The sequence below is a fragment of the Psittacula echo genome, assembly GCF_963264785.1.
Source record: "Psittacula echo genome assembly, chromosome: 2".
Taxonomy (NCBI): domain Eukaryota; kingdom Metazoa; phylum Chordata; class Aves; order Psittaciformes; family Psittacidae; genus Psittacula; species Psittacula echo.
This window is the reverse complement of record NC_137737.1, coordinates 96,521,755-96,541,854: the sequence shown is the minus strand read 5'-3', so window position 1 is coordinate 96,541,854 and position 20,100 is coordinate 96,521,755. Positions and strand designations below refer to the sequence as shown.

The 20,100-nt window shown below is 36.4% G+C and overlaps 1 protein-coding gene across 1 annotated transcript in view; it reads left to right on the top strand.

Moving 5' to 3' along the window:
- The window catches only part of LOC308217390 (dynein axonemal heavy chain 5-like), a gene marked incomplete at its 3' end in the record, with an annotated part of 156,191 nt that overhangs the window by 34,201 nt on the left and 101,890 nt on the right, over positions 1-20,100 (top strand). Inside the window, exons 28-39 of the mRNA XM_080610449.1 lie at positions 1,815-1,926; positions 2,256-2,384; positions 3,672-3,871; positions 3,977-4,130; positions 6,487-6,753; positions 6,955-7,083; positions 7,453-7,668; positions 9,261-9,407; positions 10,960-11,132; positions 13,749-13,927; positions 17,424-17,611; positions 18,834-19,028. Of these exons, the coding sequence (XP_080466575.1) occupies positions 1,815-1,926; positions 2,256-2,384; positions 3,672-3,871; positions 3,977-4,130; positions 6,487-6,753; positions 6,955-7,083; positions 7,453-7,668; positions 9,261-9,407; positions 10,960-11,132; positions 13,749-13,927; positions 17,424-17,611; positions 18,834-19,028 (2,089 nt within the window). The remainder of the gene's footprint in view (positions 1-1,814; positions 1,927-2,255; positions 2,385-3,671; positions 3,872-3,976; positions 4,131-6,486; positions 6,754-6,954; positions 7,084-7,452; positions 7,669-9,260; positions 9,408-10,959; positions 11,133-13,748; positions 13,928-17,423; positions 17,612-18,833; positions 19,029-20,100) is intronic.

The window sequence follows — 20,100 nt, the reverse complement described above, 5'->3', positions numbered from 1 at the left end:
AACTCCCACTTTTAAATGCTAGGCATTAAGATTTCCCTCTTTCACAGAAAGATACGTAAAGTCTATATTAATAAAAAGGCATTTAAATATTAAAATCAGCTTACCGTCTTTCAGATCAAACTGTAAGAAATAACATTTTCTTCCCCTTAAGAAATTTTGAGTCCTTCAGTCTAATCTTGAGTTTGGGGTATTTAGGTCCAGTTTGTAGTAATCTCTCTCCCCCTCCGCCCCCAAAATTACAGGTGAAGGTTATGGTCTTTGTGATTTCAACAGATTCACACAAAGATAGCTTGTAACACAACACACAGAACTAGGAGGTCTCAGATAAACCTCAACTTGGCATCAGTGCTGTTCCTATCCAAGAGGGAAGACTTTTTTTTTCTCCTTGCGAAAGCAGATTTTGCTTCAGAATGTATCAAAATGGAAAAAGAATTCTCTAGTATCATCTACATTCCAAGTGGCCTATGTACGAGTCTCATTACCATTATTTATCTAGACAAGTAGGAAGTTCTGATCACCATTCTGCTTGGGCATAAAAAAACCACAGATCAAGTACTATGACCTATCGCCATACCATGGTGTGTTCTTTATATCCAGTGTGTTTCTGGGATCTGTTATGGTCAGGAAACTTGGAATACCAGTCAGACTCAATTCTGAAAAGCCCATGTAAGTAGGTTTTTAACTTTGTGTGTAACTCAGAGAACTTGCTGTTAGAAGATACTACTGAGATCAAAGCAAAGAAGAAAAGCTGTAAAAAAAAATAATAAAAAAAGCAGTTTTCATTACCAAGCTAAGAGATCCCATTTCTAATTGCCAGCCTAATACAGAGTTTGTAAGAATGTTACTTCTTGTGCACGGCACAGACGTAGCTAGGAACTGTTTCTTAAAGTCTTATCAATACTTGGCATAGTATCATTTTCCATTCTACAATATTTTGCTCTACATACTTAATACTATTGTTGGGTTCAAGGTGAAAGACTACAGTGATTGTAGTGCCATGACAAGATGCATATGTTCATACCTACCTCTTATCAGCAAGCCATGAAGAATTCACACATGCTCCAGCATCGTGTGAGTGACAGATCAGTCTGATTTTGAGCTGTGAAAAATGGAGAATTTATTTGAAGGAATTTTTCATTATGGATTGGTTTTATGCAGCTTTTAATTTGTGCCATTGAGCAGTAACAGAACTGCTGTCAGTCTTTGGTCCAGAGCTTTGACAGATGAAAACTGACATGATTTGTTAGAAGCAAGTGGGGCTGTGACAATTCTCAGTACAAGATGTTCTTCATTTTCATTTTCTTTTTTTCATCTTGAAATTGTACATAAAGGAAGATACTGCTTTAAATATCTTTCATACAAAGTAGGTATAAAATAGGACTTGTTTGATTGAAACAGAAGTATTTTTCTGTTTGCAAGCAGATCAGTTTTAATTTAGCATGTACTTTATTTTGCTTGAATAATATGTTGTTTAATCCTTATTCCCCTTTAGAAAATCAGATGTATTTTCAAATTTTTAGTAAAACAAAGACACTCAAAAATCTGAAGTTCAGACACAGTTTTGCACTTGAAATTAACCTCCTTTAATTCAAACTGAAATAGAAACCAAACCCTTCTAGTGTGACTTTTTACTGTCTTAAGCAGTGTTTCATGCCTGTGATCAAAACCAATCAGCTATATATTACATTGCCAACCTGCAACTGAATTTTTATTTATAGTCACTAGTTGAAAAGTGAGAAGATATTTTACTGTTAAATGGTGGATTGTGATTTTAAAGAATAAAATATTTCTTCTTTTTTGTGTCCTTTTTAAAGAATCCGCAAGTTACCGAAAGCATTGAAGGATTGGCAAGCTTTTCAAGACCTAAAAAAGAAAATTGATGACTTCACAGAGAGCTGTTCTTTGCTTGAAATGATGGCAAACAAAGTATGTTTGGCATAATGATTTGGAGATAAGATTCACTTCAAAAACTCTTTTGAAGACTATATTGTATGACTATAAGATGCTTTCCATAATTCTTTTTTTTTATAGATAAAAGCAGCTATATTTATGGCAAAAATCTAGCTAGGCTTAGTTACAGAAAAGTAAAACAAAAGACTTCATAATGTGATTAGAACTATTAACACTTTCAGTGGAATACAAATCAAGTCTCTTCAATTTACTTAACACACGCAGTGCAAAAGTATGTGATCATTCTTCTCCTAAAGATAACAGAATTTGCAAAAATCTTCCCTAATTCCTATGGACTTTTCTAGGCAATGAAGTCACGACACTGGGAAAGAATTGCACAAGTAACTGGTCATCACTTTAATGTTGACTCTGAAAATTTCTCTTTGAAAAACATAATGGATGCCCCTTTATTAAAATATAAAGAAGATATTGAGGTACATGTACTTTTCTGTTTGCTCTTAATGAATAACTTGTGATCTGGGGCTCTGTGCTTTTGAAATACTATTTCTAGTTTAAAAATGGAGTTTGGTAGCTGGTTTTACCAGTGATGGTTAGTTTATTTCCTTTTCATTCTGCAGAAGGGTTAAATAGATAGATGGTATTAGAGTAATCCTAGCATAGAAGAAATTATATTGTTTTAAGAGTAATGTGATTTTGTTATGCTACTGTTTTAGGGTCTGCCTGTTATAATTTTTTTCTTCCTTTTATTTATCTTCTTACAGAGAAAAAATAGTTGATATAAGTCTGATCCTGTTAAGGGCTCAAAATCCTTGGAAAACACACAGTAGAATTCAGGGATATAGGATTGAAGGAGAACAAGGTTCTTTTGTATTTCACAAGTGTCTCTTCACAGAAGTACAGAGCAATGAGAACGCTTCTGTAATGTGTGCTAGCTATGAAGCTATTGCCCCTTCTGTTTTGGGAAAGTAATTATCCAGCAAGTGTATTAGCTTTATGCTCATCTTTTACAAGAACAAAGTATAGTTAAAAATAAATATGCAAAAGCCCAACAGTTTCTAACTTCAGTTCTATTGTCACTTAGCTTGATCTGTGGTCCCTCCAGATTAACGACCCGATCTGTTTTGTTGCACAAAAGAACAATGCTAAGACAAAAACATAAAATCAAACCTCCGCTGTCCAGATTTCCAGATAAGAATTTAAGTCATGTGAAAGGTTCAGAGTTATAGTCTTACACTCAAAGACTTTAAACCTCTGATGGAATCCAATATACTACTGAACGTGAATTTGGGGTCCAATCTGTGTAGGTGCTCCTTTTGTCTCTGATGTAATAACCAATTTTATGGCAATCCTCACTGTGTTCAATGAGAAGCAGGCAGTAATGTTGTTCATGTACACTCTACTCTTGAACTGTATTGGTTTCAATTGGAAACGCATATTTTCCTTAAACCCTTCAGTAGGTGTATTTGACTTCAAATTTTAATACAAACAGAGAGGCAAATTGTGCCTGCAGATTCACTGAGTCAGTGAATTTTCAAATGCATAAGGTGCTAGTACTAGTGAAGATGAAATGTTTGTTACAAGCAGTACTATAATATAAGCTAATTTGTAATATAATAATTTTGATGTATTTCCATATATTTTTTCATTAGCTAGAACTTACGCTGAAGATTGGATCTAGCCAATGAATTTCAGTTGTCTTTATAAGTCTGCATTTTATTAGCCTTAGAGAAATGTCATTTACTTGTTTAATTTTTACACAGGACATCTGCATCAGTTCTGTTAAAGAAAAGGATATCGAAGTAAAATTGAAGCATGTCATCAGTGAATGGAATACTCATGCTTTCACTTTTGTCCAGTTCAAAACTCGAGGAGAACTCCTTTTGAAAGGATCAGATACATTGGAAAAAATAGCTTTGGTGGAAGACAGCCTCATGATATTGGGGTCGCTTATGAGCAACAGGTACAAAACTTAATAAATACATATATTGTGTGAATGTAATCAAATGCAAAAGTAAAGAATCAGCACATTAGGTTCTTTTTCCCTTTAACTCACATTCATACACAGGTATAACGCACCATATAAGTCCACCATACAACAGTGGGTTCAGAAGTTGACCAATACTGCAGAGATAATTGAAAACTGGATTACTGTACAAAATCTCTGGATTTACCTTGAAGCTGTGTTTGTTGGTGGAGACATTGCAAAACAACTACCTCAGGTATGTTGATTTATGATAACAATATGTTAATGGCAATGTGTTGTACCAAGAGATTAGATGCATCATAGAGTTTACTTGCCAATGCACTTAAGTTTTGTGGGCTGTGCATAGGCACTTCAGAAGCAGCTTTGCCAGAGTGAGGTCTGTCTGTTTGAATTGCTTAGAACAGCAGGATTGCCTGCAATTTGGGCTCAAATGTTCCTCTTAGCTTGCAATGTTAGTGAATCATATGATAGTACAGGGCTCGGGACTACTTAGTGGTACAAAACTGCTTTATCGCTTTTACCATATATACAAATACTCTTTGTCCTGGTGCACACATGTTTATAGGCTCTACATTATGTAATAATAGAATGAAACTTTCTCTATGAAATCTGTACTTGCTAGGACTCAAATAGGACTCAAATACGATGAAGTCCCACAGAGGGAAGATGCAAGACTTGGGCAGCTGCATGTGTGCTAGTCTGTGCGGACTATTGCAAACTCTTCAAGAGGCAGTTATGACCTTCCATGATAGCAGCTGCAAAACAGTTAAGGGATGATCTGACTTCCTGCAGGAAAGCAATATCAGAATAAGTCATCCTCTGTTGTGTCTGCTGATAGTCTTTCATATAGTTCTAACACACCACAGTTCAGTAGCACTGGATCAAACAGTGCTGTAACTTAAGAAAATGTGATTATTGGGAAAGTTTTAAATATGAATTTATTTCAGACCACATCTTTTATAATTAAAGGCTTACAATTTCCAAAACTAACATTAGATTTTTGTAGGTAAAGTAAAGCTTTATTAAATGCAATTTAGGATAATAGTACTTTTTTTACTTGATGAGATCTGTTTATGTTGTGAATGCTTATCAAAAATCAATAAGTAGTTTTTGCAGATAAAGAAATGCTGCAGCACAGTTGATAACTGCTAAAGCTACTTCTTGCAAGGATGATACATGAACCAGTATTCTGGAAAAAAAGCAAATGTGGTGACTGTCTTTAAAGCGGGAGGAGAAGGAACAGCTTGGTGGAGGAGTAATGATAGATGAGTGGGCTTAATTGCAATTCCTGGATGAATACTGCAACAAATAACTGTCTGTAAGCATCTGGAAGTTAACAAGGAGATGAGTAACTGTCAGTGTGGATTTGTTAGGAGCAAAAACCTGCCAAACAAATCTAATTTATTTGTGGGGTGTGCAACAAGCTTTGTGGATAGAAGAAAAACAGTAGTTGCTATAAATCTTGATAGGCTTTTGACATTTTCTGTCCTTGTAGTATCAGAAAATAGTTTTAGATAACTGGTTTGTAAAATGCAGGCAGAAGAGTGGAATGCGTAAACAGCAGTAACTGATAACTAGAATATTATACTGGGTTTTGGCTAAAGAAACACATAGACAAATTTGAAGAACATAGAGGAGGGTGATAAGAATGAGGGAATATCCAGGAAGGATGATGTGCAAGAAAAGACTCAGCAAACTAGGCTTGTTTGGCTTGAAGGAGAAGAAAAACTGAAGAGAAGATGTGACATGTTTTTTAAAAAATAAGGGCTACTCTCAACAAGAAGAATACGTGTTCTCTGTATCTATGAATGTGATGGGAAGTAATGGGTGTACACACAAGAAAGATTAAGCTTGGATATTAAAACAGAGTCACCAGTAGCAAAGATTGCCTGGAGGGGCTTCTAAATCTCCAGCATTGAGCGTCTTTAAATAATGTTTTTCAGGAGTGGCATGGGTATGACCCTGCCTTGTGACAGGTAAATGGCTTTGGGTGTTCTGTTGATATCACTTCTAGCTCTCAGATAATTTGTGACCCTATTACCATTTAATTTGTTTTAGGTGAAGAAAATGTGTTTAAAGTCAGTATACCCAGGGTATAAAAATATTTATTCCCTAGCTATCAGTATCTGAGAATTCACCTACCATACCTTGCAAACAGAGCAGCTTCAGACTATTTATAGTGGATTTGTTAGTCAGGTATTACCATTAACAACTTACTACTCATAACCTATGTGGAACAGCCATTATGACATTGTGTGTTGCTATTAGGAACTGTCATTTCTGAGAAGACTGCTGTCTGAGTTTTCTGGTGTGTGTTGGAATCCTTTTATATGGATAATTTTGATGCTCAACATAAAGTAAAAGACATTTCCAGAGCTGTCCCACTGGACTCTTTCTGTTGCAATTTGAACTCTGGTCATTATAAGCAATGATCATTATAAGCATGCCTATAAATATGCATACATTAGTCCTGCAAAGAAGGCTTGGTCAGCAAAGGAAGTATTAAACTGTTACCTTGTCTCATGGAATTCTTTAATTTTTGGAATTTGACAAACATGAGGAAGAGTTAATGCATTTTTCATGTACTCCAGGAAGCCAGAAGATTTCAGAACATTGATAAATCATGGCAGAGAATTATGCAGAGAGCCCATGAAACATCAAACATTGTGCAGTGCTGTGTTGGAGATGAGACTTTGGCACAGCTATTACCACATTTGCTGGAACAATTGGAAATCTGTCAGAAATCACTGACTGGGTATTTGGAAAAGAAACGGTTAATATTTCCAAGATTTTTTTTTGTATCTGACCCTGTACTTCTGGAAATCCTTGGTCAAGCATCTGATTCCCACACTATCCAGGTACAAATAATAAAGCAATAATGTTCTTACAGTCAATATTAGGAAGTGAGGCCTGTGGAGGGTTTTGTTATTTAGCTGAGAGAATTCACTTAAGAAAAGATCTGTAGAATCTTCTAATAGAGGATTTAAAGACAAAGTAAGAATGCCATATCAGATCAATTCATGGAGCTTTTTTTTTTTTCTTCCCTGATTCTATTGTAGGCACATTTATTAAGTTTGTTTGACAATGTTAACCGAGTTGGATTTAATGAAAAAAACTACGACCAGATTTTATTGTTTGAATCTCAGGAAGGAGAAGAGGTCAATATTATTGAACCAGTTTTAGCTCAGGTAATGGAATATATTGCAGTTTTTCATGACTTGATTTGAAGTAGATTTATGTTTTAGAGACCAACAGTATGGCATCATGCTGTTATTTGACAAGCTGAAAGAAAACTTTTCAATGTGAACAGAAGAGTAAAGGCCAGAAAGGACACGACATTTGTGTCATTTTTGTAATAATTACTGTTTTTTCAGCAATAGTAATCTGAACTGCCAAATCCATCACATATCTCTAGAAGGACAATGGAGCAGAGATGAGAGAATAACAAAGAGGGAAATGGGAGTATGAAGGTCTGGAAAAAAGTCACATGGCATTTTTTTCTCATTGTGAATTATTCATGAACTGATTCTTTAAAGGTACTTTCTTATTTATTTCAGGGCAATGTGGAATTCTGGTTAGGTCAGCTGCTGGATGGGATTAGGAAAACAATCCACACCATCATTAGACAGGCATCAATGGCTATTAGTGATTCGGGATTTAAGCTGTATGAATTTCAGGCAATGTTTCCTGCACAAATAGGACTTCTGGGAATTCAAATGATCTGGACCAGAGATGCAGAGAAGGCACTGAACAGTACCAAAACAGACAAAAAGGTAGTATTTAATGAATCTTTGGGGATTAATTAAAACTATTGTTTGGAACAGTGTATATTGTGAAAAGTTAAATGTAATGTGCAGAAAAAAGCGTGAAATGCTAGTTAAGTAATCAGAATAACAGACAAACCAGCAGGAGAACAGAATGATAAAAAATGTGTTGAGATCACACCTCCTCATCCCAACATGTGATTTAGAATTGTTCCTAATCCTGTGATTTTCTGTATTATTCTGTCAACAGAGTCATCTTGAGAAGGGACAATTTCTCAGAGAATATAGGGAATCTTATCCTATTACTTTCCCCAAACTAAATTTGGAAAGAAAGAGAGCTCCCAAAATTTGGGGAAATAGCTATGCTTCATGAGCATTGGTCTGCTCTAACAGAATGTGTTAGATTCTTCAGCTGTTGAACTTTTTTTTTGTTTAGGGAAAGAATAGAAGCTGTTTGGGGAGGCGCTGGTTTAATCTCAAACACGTAGAGAGAAGATGCTGTTACCACCAAGGTGTTATTACTAACACTGAATCTATGAAGGTGGCAGGAGAGGATGTGAACTAAAGAGTTGCAAATCAATCAAGAATATGCAATGAGATTGGACTAAGAACTAGTCACACTATTCTACCATAAAAATTAATGTAGGGAAACAATGCCACACTGTACTTTGATACTGAATGAAAACAGAGATTCTAGACTATGGGGAAGACCAATTAGTTCTACATTTTCTGCAGTGTACAAAGTTTAAAAAGGCACAAACCTGCTTTTGGTCCTTGCCAGTTCATATGTTAGCTAGACACAAAAATTCTTTTGCATTAACTAGAAAACAACTCTGTGTGTGTGTGTTTGGGAGGCAGAGAGATTGTTTAGTTCTCTGTTAGTTCTGCAGTGGTTTTTAGCATTCTTTTCTCAGCAAGCAGTGTGAGTTTTAGGCTTTGCATATATTTCAGAAAGCTAGTTTTCTTACACATTTGAACAGGAGTGTATATAAGCTGCTCCTTCTGAAACCTCAGAGCTTTCTAAATTGCATATAGCAGGAACATCACTGACAGAGGCTGATGTTGCTTGTGTAAGTCAGTATTGTACGGTCAGTATTGTATTTTGTGGAATTTTGTAACAGAATCTAGTGTCACAAAAGATATTATTATTTTAGTATTAACATCTAAAATTACACTATATTTCACCCTTTTCTGGTTAGAAGCTGTGATAGATCTCCAGGTTTCTGTTCCTGCTAAAGAATAAATACTGCTTGGGCTGATGTGCAGTACCCAAAACTAGAGGCTGATGGTTCTGAAGATGTTCAGGGATGCAATAAGCTGAAGATGTAATATATAGTAGAAGGAGCAATAGTCAAGGAATAAAACCTTATGACGTGACCTATTCACCTAGATATAATGCTATTGTACTCTGTTAGGCTAAGAACGCATTCATGGAGGGCAGCCTGCAAATCTAAATTCAGGATTCCAAGTCTAATAAATATAAAGCAGATCATAGATGTCATAGGCCCATATGTTTCCAGGTGTTTTTTATTTTTTATTGTAAACACTGGAAGAACAAGTGATGTTTCTATTAATATGGTTGTTCTTGCTATGTGGGAAAGGTAATGCACACAACAAATCAGAAGTTTTTGGACCTTTTAAATGATTTGATTGACATGACAACACACAATCTGACAAGAATGGAGCGCACAAAATATGAAACTTTAATCACCATTCATGTGCACCAGAAGGATATCTTTGATGATTTGGTAAGCTTTTGAAAACCTTTAAGGAACTTTTCGTATGGAAGATTTTGCAACATATAAAAAAATAATTATAAACAAACCTTACAATCTATTCTCTTTGAGTAGCTCTGACATTACTGCTGTGATACAGCGTATCAGATTTAGTTTGATTTCTTATAGATGTGGTGCAGAGGTAAGGGTGAATTATATGTACGTTCATATGTTCAGACTTCAGTTTTTAAGATAGTTGTTGATACGTCATGCACAAATTCACTGTAAGTGAAGGAGCTTAACTTTTAAAATTAAACTATTTTCTCAAATTGAAAAATTAATACATTATGTAATTGAAATGTAAATGGAAAAAAAGTCCCTTTAGTATGACTATCAAACATGTGATTTCCAGCCCAGCCTCTGTGTTGATTTAAGGTGATAGTTATTCAAAGGTTAAAGCAGTGAGGCCCCGTATATTTGAAAAGGCTAGCAACAATAACCACAACAGATATTTTAATCTTTTTTATAGTTGAATTGCACCAGACTTCCTTTAGATAAATATATTGTAAAGATGAAACTGTGAAGTAAATTGCTTTCAAAAAGCTTGCATGATGCAAAAGTCAGTAATTCAATACTGCATTGTTTAATTTATGCATATGTTAGATAAAAATTGTGTATGTAAAGAAAGGTAGGAAATCACAAAGAAAAATACTGAAAATTAGAAAGAAAACTGCCAGCTTCTAAGATTAAGATGGGATTTTATCCTCTGCCTGTAATTTTAAATGTATTTTTATAATTATTTTTTAATTGGAAATTTCATTATCATTTACTTTAATGTCATATAATAAAATTAAATCACAGAAAATTGGTTAAATTTAACAGGTCTGTATGTGAAATAAAAAATCAGGGGTGACTTCAAAACTGCAGAAAGGGTTCTTAATTGGTACATGTAATATTATCCTTTTCAAAGTTTCTGTTCCCTGCTAAACACATTCTGTTTTGATTAAGAGAAAGTAGAGGGAAGCAGCTCAGAATCCAAAACCTTCTCTTTACCTTACACCATGTCTGCAAAGCTGATAACCAGGGCTACATATTGCATATGGTTATATTAAAAAGGCCAGAGGTTTTGAAATCAAGTCTCAAAAATAATGAACTAAGATCTGCAAATCTGTGTGTGCAAGTTCATGCTGAAAAATACATCCTACATAAACCAACACGTGGACATGTATACAATATATCTATGTGTTGTCCATGATTTAGTATTTCAGTGAGTAATGGCACCAGATACCATGCAGTGTAACCAGTATTGTTACTTGATATTTTATGAAGTTTTCCATCAATATTCTTCAGTATCTCTGTAAGACACACTTCATAATCTCTATACATATTGCAGAGGAAAGTCAAGGTGATCAAAAGGTTCAGAACATGTCATAGAGAGGTTTTAAAAGATCATTCGAGATATCTTAAATCCTGACAGATTCTGTGCTCTTTCTTCCAACTCTTGAATTTATGCATAATGGATTTTTTTTTACTTCTGTATGGACTGTTTCTTTTCTGTTTTAATGATTTTTCTTTTCTATTATAGGTCCGTATGAATATTAAGTCTCCATCTGATTTTGAATGGCAAAAGCAGTCTCGATTTTATTTCCTCGAAGACTTGGATAAATGCATTATCCAAATTACTGATGTAGAGTTCACCTACTGCAATGAATACTTAGGGTGTACTGACAGGCTTGTCATAACTCCCTTAACTGACAGGTAGTTACAAAAAGAATGCAGGGCATAGTTCTGGAGCTAAAAATTAATTCCTTTGATTTAATTCCTCTAACTTCCACAAGTCAGAATTCCTTGCTTGCACTATAATGATGCAATATCGCTAATGAACAGCAGAGGCCAGTGCTTATATATTCAGCCTGTGAAAGCAGACATCCCTGGGAGGGGTCTTGAATTCTCTGAGCCTTTACTTTATGTGCTGTGGTAGGCACTGAAAAATTTACTTGTGCTCAAGAGAGATGTACCTGAACGCCACACAGCCTTCACCAGCCTCAACAGAGTGGATCTGAAAAACTGCTGCTTTCAATAAGCTATTAGTTGCATGAGAATTTGGGATTACAGGAAGTGATTTACCATAAAAGAAAAAGCAGTAACTCAGGACATAGCATTGAATAACTAGTGCCAATACCATTTAAAGCAAAGTGAATGGAGAATTACAGGACTACAAACACAGAAAAAGCTCTGAGAGCAAAACACATGGAGAACTTTTAATTACTGGAGTATTATTTATACAGCACAGTATGATCTCTATTAGATGCATAGTTTCGTAAAGTACGCAGTAGCGCTTCAGCTAGGCAAGAGGGAGATGTATTTGGTATGCCAGAGCTTGTTCTTTTAAGTGTGAATAGGAATGTCAAATCTTCAGTCATTTGTTGTGTGAAGAATGACTGCAGGCTGTTGAATTACTGTTGCAATTGTCTTTGCACTCTCTGTGCGATAGATTTTATTTGCTAATGAAATTTCAGATTTTTGCCAATTTCTGAACCAAAATTATGCTCAGTGAACTATTTAAGAGAACCAAACCCCTATACTTGGATACCTGGCTTTTAATGTGTAACACAGCTGCCAAGTTCTATGTTATGTACCCTACTGTTCCTATGCTAGATAGATATCTGTTTGCAGCAGTAAGCATGCAATTGATTAGTAGGTAGGACAGCACTACCACACAGACAATATTTTTGCCCACTGGGAGAGACAGTACAAAATTGTTGTAATCCAAAATTTGTCCATAGAATTAAAATGCAACCCAGCTGATTTGGGATTGATTCAAGGTGCTATGTCACATGAGATTGAAAACTAGCAAAGGGTGACATGATTGAAGAAAATGAGCCTTTTGAATGAATTTAAGCTATAATAATATTAACAAAAAAGAACAGAGGTATCTGTCTTTCAGCAAACCTAGAAAAGCTAAACAAAGCTGCAGGGATTGATGGCTATCTGCTGTCATATATTGAAAAAGTTTGAAGTAGAGATGTTTTTAGTGTCGGCATGGGAAATTTAAGTACCTAAGCCATGTTGCATAAGAACAGGTTTCATTCCCCTTATAGGATTTTTCTATTTCAAAATTTTTATAACTACTATATGGACTTGTATGACCTTCGATAAATTTCAGGTAATGATATCTCTGCTTTCCATTAATCAACTTTGAGTCAAGTGCTGTTTCGCTAATGATTTTGTGTTCAGAAAGATTCCTGAGGCACACGATAAATATACACTGGTGGTAGTACATTATGTTAAGATAGTGGGTTTGAAATTGAGTGCTCTTAAACATCATGTCAGACACAGACCATGTCATGACAGATACAAAAGATGAAATGGAAGTGAAGCTCTGTTTAGGACTTGTGCTATGTATGCATTTTGTCCTTCATTTTCAGTAGCAAAATTGTTAGGAGTGGTATTTTTTCTGTATTAACTGACTGACTGTTAGCTGATTACTGAGTAATAAGTGATAAAGCATTATTACTATTATTAGATTAGAATGAGTATTATGTTATTTTATAGGAAGAGATACTAGCTGGTATCATTTGGGTATCTTCAGTGCCCATTTTCTCTCCCCAGATATATAATAAAGCTATTGACTTTATAGATTGGATTTTTTTAGTGTTAAAATGGGCTTACTGAGATTGTGGAGCATGTAGGTTAGACCCAACAGTCTTCCTACAGGCTTCAGTAGTCTCCATGCCATCTGACAATGCTGAGACTTAAACCTGAGGATGTAAACCCAGGATGGAGGCTGAAGCAGAAGATGATTCTAGGATTCATGATCCCTTCACTTCGTCCTCCATTGCTCATTACAATCTTTCCTCTTGGCCATTTTCCTGGATGTCAAAGACCTCATGTGACTGGCAGCACTGCTTTGGTTTGGCATGCTGGTAGGGAAATGGCAAGAATAGGAGCTACTTCTAGTCCCTGTGCCTTCCCGTTGCCAGATCAGACAGCCCGTCTTGTGTGCTCTGGGGAGAAAGTAGGAGGATGGGAAAAAAAGCAGAAACCCGATGGGTCTGGGTGCTGCAGAATGAGGCTGAGTCATGGAGGGAGGGCATGTGATTAGCGTGAGAAAATTACAATTTTGGTATTCAGCATTTATAATTGGCCTATGCATTTCCTGGGCTGTTGCAGTCATTGCTGTGCTGAATGCCTGCTTTTCTGCAGGTGAAGCAAAAGTGGTACCTGGTAACTCAGCTTCAGTGTGCAGAGTGACTAAGGACTTTCCACATGGAATTATAGCCATTTCTGCCCCCTTCCTCAGCTCTGTATAATACAGCTGCTGTGGTTACATTCATGGACTTCAAGTAATAGAACCATTTGTTCTGTCTGTAGGTGTTACATCACTCTGGCACAGGCCCTGGGCATGGGTATGGGTGGTGCACCAGCAGGACCTGCAGGGACAGGGAAAACAGAAACAACTAAAGACATGGGCAAATGCCTGGGAAAGTATGTTGTTGTTTTCAATTGTTCAGACCAAATGGACTACAGAGGACTTGGCCGTATCTATAAAGGTAAAAAATAATCTGGTTTGTTCATTTTAGAGTCATAAGGTTTTGTCTCTTTATTAGTGAGTTAGCAGTGATTAGTAGGGTATTTTCTTCTCTGTTACCTCTTATTTCTAGACACTCTTCAACTTTTTCTGATATTTGATTCTCCTTCCTCCCCCCCCCCCCCCCCCTTTTTAATTCCTGCATGCTTTCCAGTCTTTTTTAAAATTCTTGGAAGGTGTTTCCTATCTGTGTCATCTTTTTCTTTTAATTTTTAATCCTTCCTACTGATTTTATTTATTCCTCTATCCCACCATTCCAAACACAGAGGATATTTAACCCTCCCTTGCCATTTTCGTATCAACCAAGGCAAGCAAATATGAAACTCAATAATGCTGTGCAAGGCAGGGAAACATGCAAATTGGTGCAGTGTCTTATTTTGAACTTTAGAACTTTTTTGACACCAGAACAATGAGATAGTGGTCTAACTCTGATAACTTTTCATGATAAGCAGAGTCCATTTTGCTGTATGATTCTTGTATCATGTGAGGACCAGGTCTGTAGGATAACTGTACTGATTGGGGTAGGAGTGTTGTCACACTACTTAGACATGGTTAAAGACCTCTTTAGTCCTGTCTTTTGTTTTCTGCTTTTGCTCCATTTCTCTATTTGATTACCCTAATATGTTCTATGTGGGGACAGAAATTAATGCACAGTATGACAGTGCACAAAAGAATTACATTGTCTCTAAGCTGTTTTGCAGTTGACAGTTTACTTGCTGTGCCTTTGCTTGTGTGTGGGCGTATACATATGCATGTATTTTCTTTCTTTTAAAAACCACCAGAATGAAATAATTTGCAAGAACTGAATTTATTCAAAGCTGTGGGACATTGGCCTTGCCTGAGAGTCCCGTTTCCTAACTCCATGCAGCCGGGGGCATTACAGAACAAATGATTAATTTATTTTATTTTTCCCCAAGGAAAAATTGTTGGGTTAGAATTGAACCTCACCATTCTATGGAGAACATCATTCCCAAACCCTTTAATATACAGATAGTAAATGTAAGAGACAATATTATATGGAAAAAAAATTGCTTAGTTAAAGAATATCCATCTTTAGGGTTTTAACTTGTTGCATCCCAAAGAGTAGATGTTGATGTTTGGGGGTTTTTTTTCTGTTTGAGCCCAGGATGACCACCACACAGGCAAGGGCAAGGACTTCACTAGCCAGGGCGCAGTCCCACAGTGCCTGAGCAGGGCAGGTTGGTGACAGTTTGTTCTGTCAGCTGTCCAGTGACCATCAGTCAACGTAAAATAATAAGCTGAGCCCAGGGACCTCAGTCAGAACAGCAGGAATCAGGGATGAAGGTAAGACTACGGATAGTTCTGGGGTCCTCCAGGAAGTGCAATCAGCAAGTCAGGATAACAGGAGATAGAACTGTGCCCAGCCTTGCATGCAACATAGATAAGGTCTGCCTGAGATGAAATGGAGCTTCTGGACTGGAGGACAGAGGGTATGGGTAGAAGTCCCAGGTAAGACTGGAGTGAGCAATTAAGGCCTGCTGCTGCATCCAGGGCCATGATATTCCTTAGTTAAAGGACTTGCTGCCACACCAGTGAAGTCAAGGAACATTCTTAATTTGTTTTTCAAGACAGTAGGAATGAGTTTTTCATGTTTTAAATTTGGTATCTATCTGTAGAATTACTTTAGTCTTTGCTTCATTATGGTGTTGTGGTATTTGTATATATTCCATTTGCTTTTAGATTTTGTAATGAAGTCCATGTGAATTTTTATTCTTTTCAAATTATTTTCTTTTGGAGTATTCTTTTCCTTATAATATCACAGAAATTAGTTAGCAGCTGTTTAGGAAAAAGATTACTCTACATATGGAGATCTGCAGTATTGCCCTGGCTGAATCCAATCTAAAGGAGCCATTTTTGGCTGTACTATGACTGATTTTGATCTGGTGTGACTCCACTAATTTTGTTGAAGAGTCCTTCCCAAATTACATGGGTAAAAAAGACCAATCAGTGCAACAGTATTAAAAGAAGTGGTCGATGAAGGTAAAAAAATGAGTGTAAGAATTATTTTTATAGTTTTTTCTTTTTGTGCTATCTGCAAAAACTGACAGGTATTGATTTGGCTATCATAGTTGGTCACAGTAGAAGAAAGGACAGAGCAGAAGAGGGGTAGAGGAGAAACATAAAAGGGACTTCAAGGGGATTTAGAGTAAGATGATTGTTCCTAGAAGAATGTCTTAAAGAGCAAGGGAAGATCAGACAAAGAACAGCAGAGGGAAGGGAAGAAGGATATTAGGAGGTGAACAGGCCAGAGAAAGACAAAAGAAGAGAAAACATGAAAGAGAAAACAAAACAAAGTGAAAAAGTATGTATTAATAGTATTATTATTGATTTTTGAGCACTTCTTCCATTAGCTTAGGTGTCTTAAAGAATTAACATTACACACAACCCCCCCCTTGATTTATTTTACTAGTGCTATAGGCATTGCCATATATGATATGGGGATTTAAGGCAGCTTTGGGCATAAGTTGTTCAATACTACAAACACACCTATGCCTTTTCTTGGACATGTGCTTTTCCCCTGCATTTAGCACTGCCTTCTGACAGCTTAAGCCAAACTGAGCTCTACTAGTCCAGTGGAGTGAATTAAACACCCCTGAACATTTGTTTATAGCACCAGGTAAAGTACTGATCTAGGTCCTTGCTTGACCTAGGCAATATGAAATACTAGTCCAGTGTGGGTTTTGGGAAGGGAGCAGATGGTATCCATGAAGTAAGTTCCTGCAGAGACTTACTAGCCTTTGTCTCTTGTGAAATGGGCATGTAACAGCAGAGGATCACATAGCTTTCCCACTACTGCTCTGGAATGCTGCCGCTGTAAACTCTCCTATTTCAATCCTGCTAACACGATACAGAAGGAGGAGTACTTGACTCTCCCAAAAGACATGATATTTATGGATACTAATGTCTGTCTAGAACTCTGTAGCCTGTTCCAAATAACAGTTTTAAGTGTGACATCGGATTCCTCTCTCTTGAAGAGCAGGATGCTATTCTCCAACAATTCTTGACCTATGAATTAATTGTTATAAATTGTTACAATGCTTCTGTCACAAATGTAGTGACTTTTCATTTGATTCTGTGCTTTCATTTAGGTAAGTGTCTCTCAAGCTCATCTTTGACAATTTCACACCCTGCATAGATGAGCTTCCGTGCTATATGCATACTTATGCTACTAGGCACTATAGAGAGTGTTATTGAACACTTTTTATCTTACGGTTGTGTATCTTTCTTCCAAGGGGTAATTCTTGTTCTGGGTGTTATTAACACACAGCCCAATTTATTCTGAGTTTTTACTTCTTACTTTACTCTGTATTCATACTCTCTGTTCTTCTTATGTTGCATTACGTTGTATAGAACATGCTACATTTTATATATAAATTATTCATGTTTGATCTTATATATTAAATAAATGTATATATTTTTTGGTTTTGCTTTTTTAGGTTTAGCTCAGTCAGGTGCATGGGGTTGCTTTGATGAATTTAACCGCATTGAACTTCCAGTTTTATCAGTAGCTGCTCAGCAGATATATATTGTACTTCAGTGTAAGAAAAATAAGAAACCTCAGTTTGTCTTCACTGATGGCGATGTTGTGGACATGGACAGAGAATTTGGTATATTTTTGACTATGGTATGTGTGTGAATATGTGTAAATGGCACCATTGTGAAAAATCTTTCCTATTTCATTTCCTGTTGAAATTTCCCTGTTGAAATAGTTAAAACTGTCTGCTAGAAAATAGTGAATACAATTTGAACAATAATTTGGTCAAATAATAATGATGGTATTTCTTCTTGCCCACATTTTTAATCGAAATTCAGGACTTGAGGTATGCAGTTATCATTAACTACATGTTCTAAGGCCTTTTTTAGTTGAATATTTGACAGATTGAGACTAAACTCAACCCTCTCAATTGTTACTCAAAGTCCGCCAAAATAGAACAGAAGTAATTGAAAACTTCAAGGACAACTGTAGTCTGTCTGATCAGTGTTTCACCACCTGTGAAGAACTTTTGACCACAATCTGTCTATATGACAGCATGAAGGAAACCACTCACACTCTGGTTCCCTGGCCTCCTGAAGATTTATCTTTGGTGCCTGTGGACTGCGCCTAGCAGTGCAGGAGACAAAGCAGCAGGAAAGCGTAAGAATACCTTAAAAGCATCTTTGTATCTGCCCCTTATTAGCTGTAGACTACATACGCACAACTCAAAATGGAAGCATTTTTCTTTATTTTAAGCATTCCTACTTTTGAAAAGGTGTTAATGTTGTCAATTTGAAAAAATGTCAATTTGAAAAAGAGGACAGATTGGTGGCATACAAAGGCCAGTGGGAAGACAGTTTGGAAACAGCTGGAAGAATGCAAGAAGTTATCACTGCATAGCCAATGATTACTGTTGTCACAACTGAGCGGTGCAGTAGTCACATGAATGACTTACACATCTTCAGTGAAAGGTCAGATCCGTTAGTTTAAATTATATTCTGTAATAACTTGCATTGCTTGACTGACTTTACACTGAAATGGTCTGGGAATGCTCACAAAGGACAGTAACCTCCAGCACTGGAATACCATCAAAACATGAGGAACTAATAATATGAAACATCTCCAACATGATCTATAATGGCTATCTGTCTATGTGTGCCTTGGGCATTTCCAAATAACGTGTAATACCACGTACTTCATAAACTGCTGTTTCAGGCAACTGTGTAGTGATGTGTAATTGAGACATGCTCAAGTTACCCTTTGTAATCTGGCATGTGCTCCTGTGTTTGCCAAATTATTATCAGGAAGGATAAACCTTCCTATCCTGCTTTCATTATATATAAAATTTTATTGTATATTTTTTCTTTTTCAGAACCCTGGCTATGCAGGACGACAGGAGCTCCCAGAAAATCTGAAGATCCAGTTTCGCACAGTTGCTATGATGGTGCCTGACCGTAGCATTATTATGCGAGTCAAGCTGGCAAGTGCTGGTTTCCGAGACAACCAAGTCCTCAGTCGAAAATTCTATACACTCTATAAACTCTGTGAAGAGCAGTTATCTAAACAGGTAAAATAAATATTTGTCCAACTGTAAACTGTCACTGGATGGGTATGTAGAGAATATACTTTCATAGAACATATAATTATTTTTACACTTGTGAACCTATTCATTTTTTAGGGTTTTCAGTTTCAGGTTCTAGAAACAGTCTGAAATCATGACGTTGCTTTTATTTTTCATGCTGATTTGTGTAGTAAAGGAAATTTGATTTGTGATTCTTGAACAGAGTGCAGTTATTGGAGAAGTTATGAGGAATGGTGTATATTGCTCTGCTGAACTTTGTAGAGGACAGATTTTTCAGTATCCTCATTTATAAAGACTAGATCTATTGGAGAAGCAGGGTAAGAACTGTAAACAACTGAAGAGTGCCCAGCCGGCACTGCCTGGCTGAGCACTACCAGAAAAGTGCTGTTCTGTTTGGTATATGGTATTTAAGGAGAAACAAAGGATAAAGCTGATCTGAAAAACAGGACTAGGTGTTGCCTTTTGAATGCCCTGTGCTGACTGTCCACTAGAAGGTCTCAAAGAGAAATCATATGAACGGTAGATAAGTTGCAGTTCAAATGTTTGCTTTGGTTGGGTCCTAACGAATGTGGGCATATTGGCTACATTTTCCGTCATATTATTTCAGTTCTATACTACATAATTTATTAATGATTATGTAGACTTCCATGTAGAAATCTTGGACTACACTAGAATAGGATAATGGTGCATTGTATTGCCCTCATTACTTCAGAATTAAGACACGAAAGTATAGATTTGGATTTTCTCTTCTCTTCTCCATACCTCTGCAATCTCACTCTCAATATATATAACCTAACTGGAGTCCAGTTAATTTTTCTCAGATTTATTTTTCTGGGAGAGTTTTACTCACCAGCTTTATGTTGTAGACTGGCTTCTGAAGGGTCATATTTGCTATTGGCTTCCCTGTAATATTGCACAGGGTGTCTCCATTAGACTTCAAGTTAGTTTGTAGGCAATATGAATCACCCTATATTGATTTAGCATCGCTAGTGTTAGTCCATTTGTTGTTCTCCAAACTACTCTGTCACTCCTGTCATCTGCCTGTGTTTTATAGTTA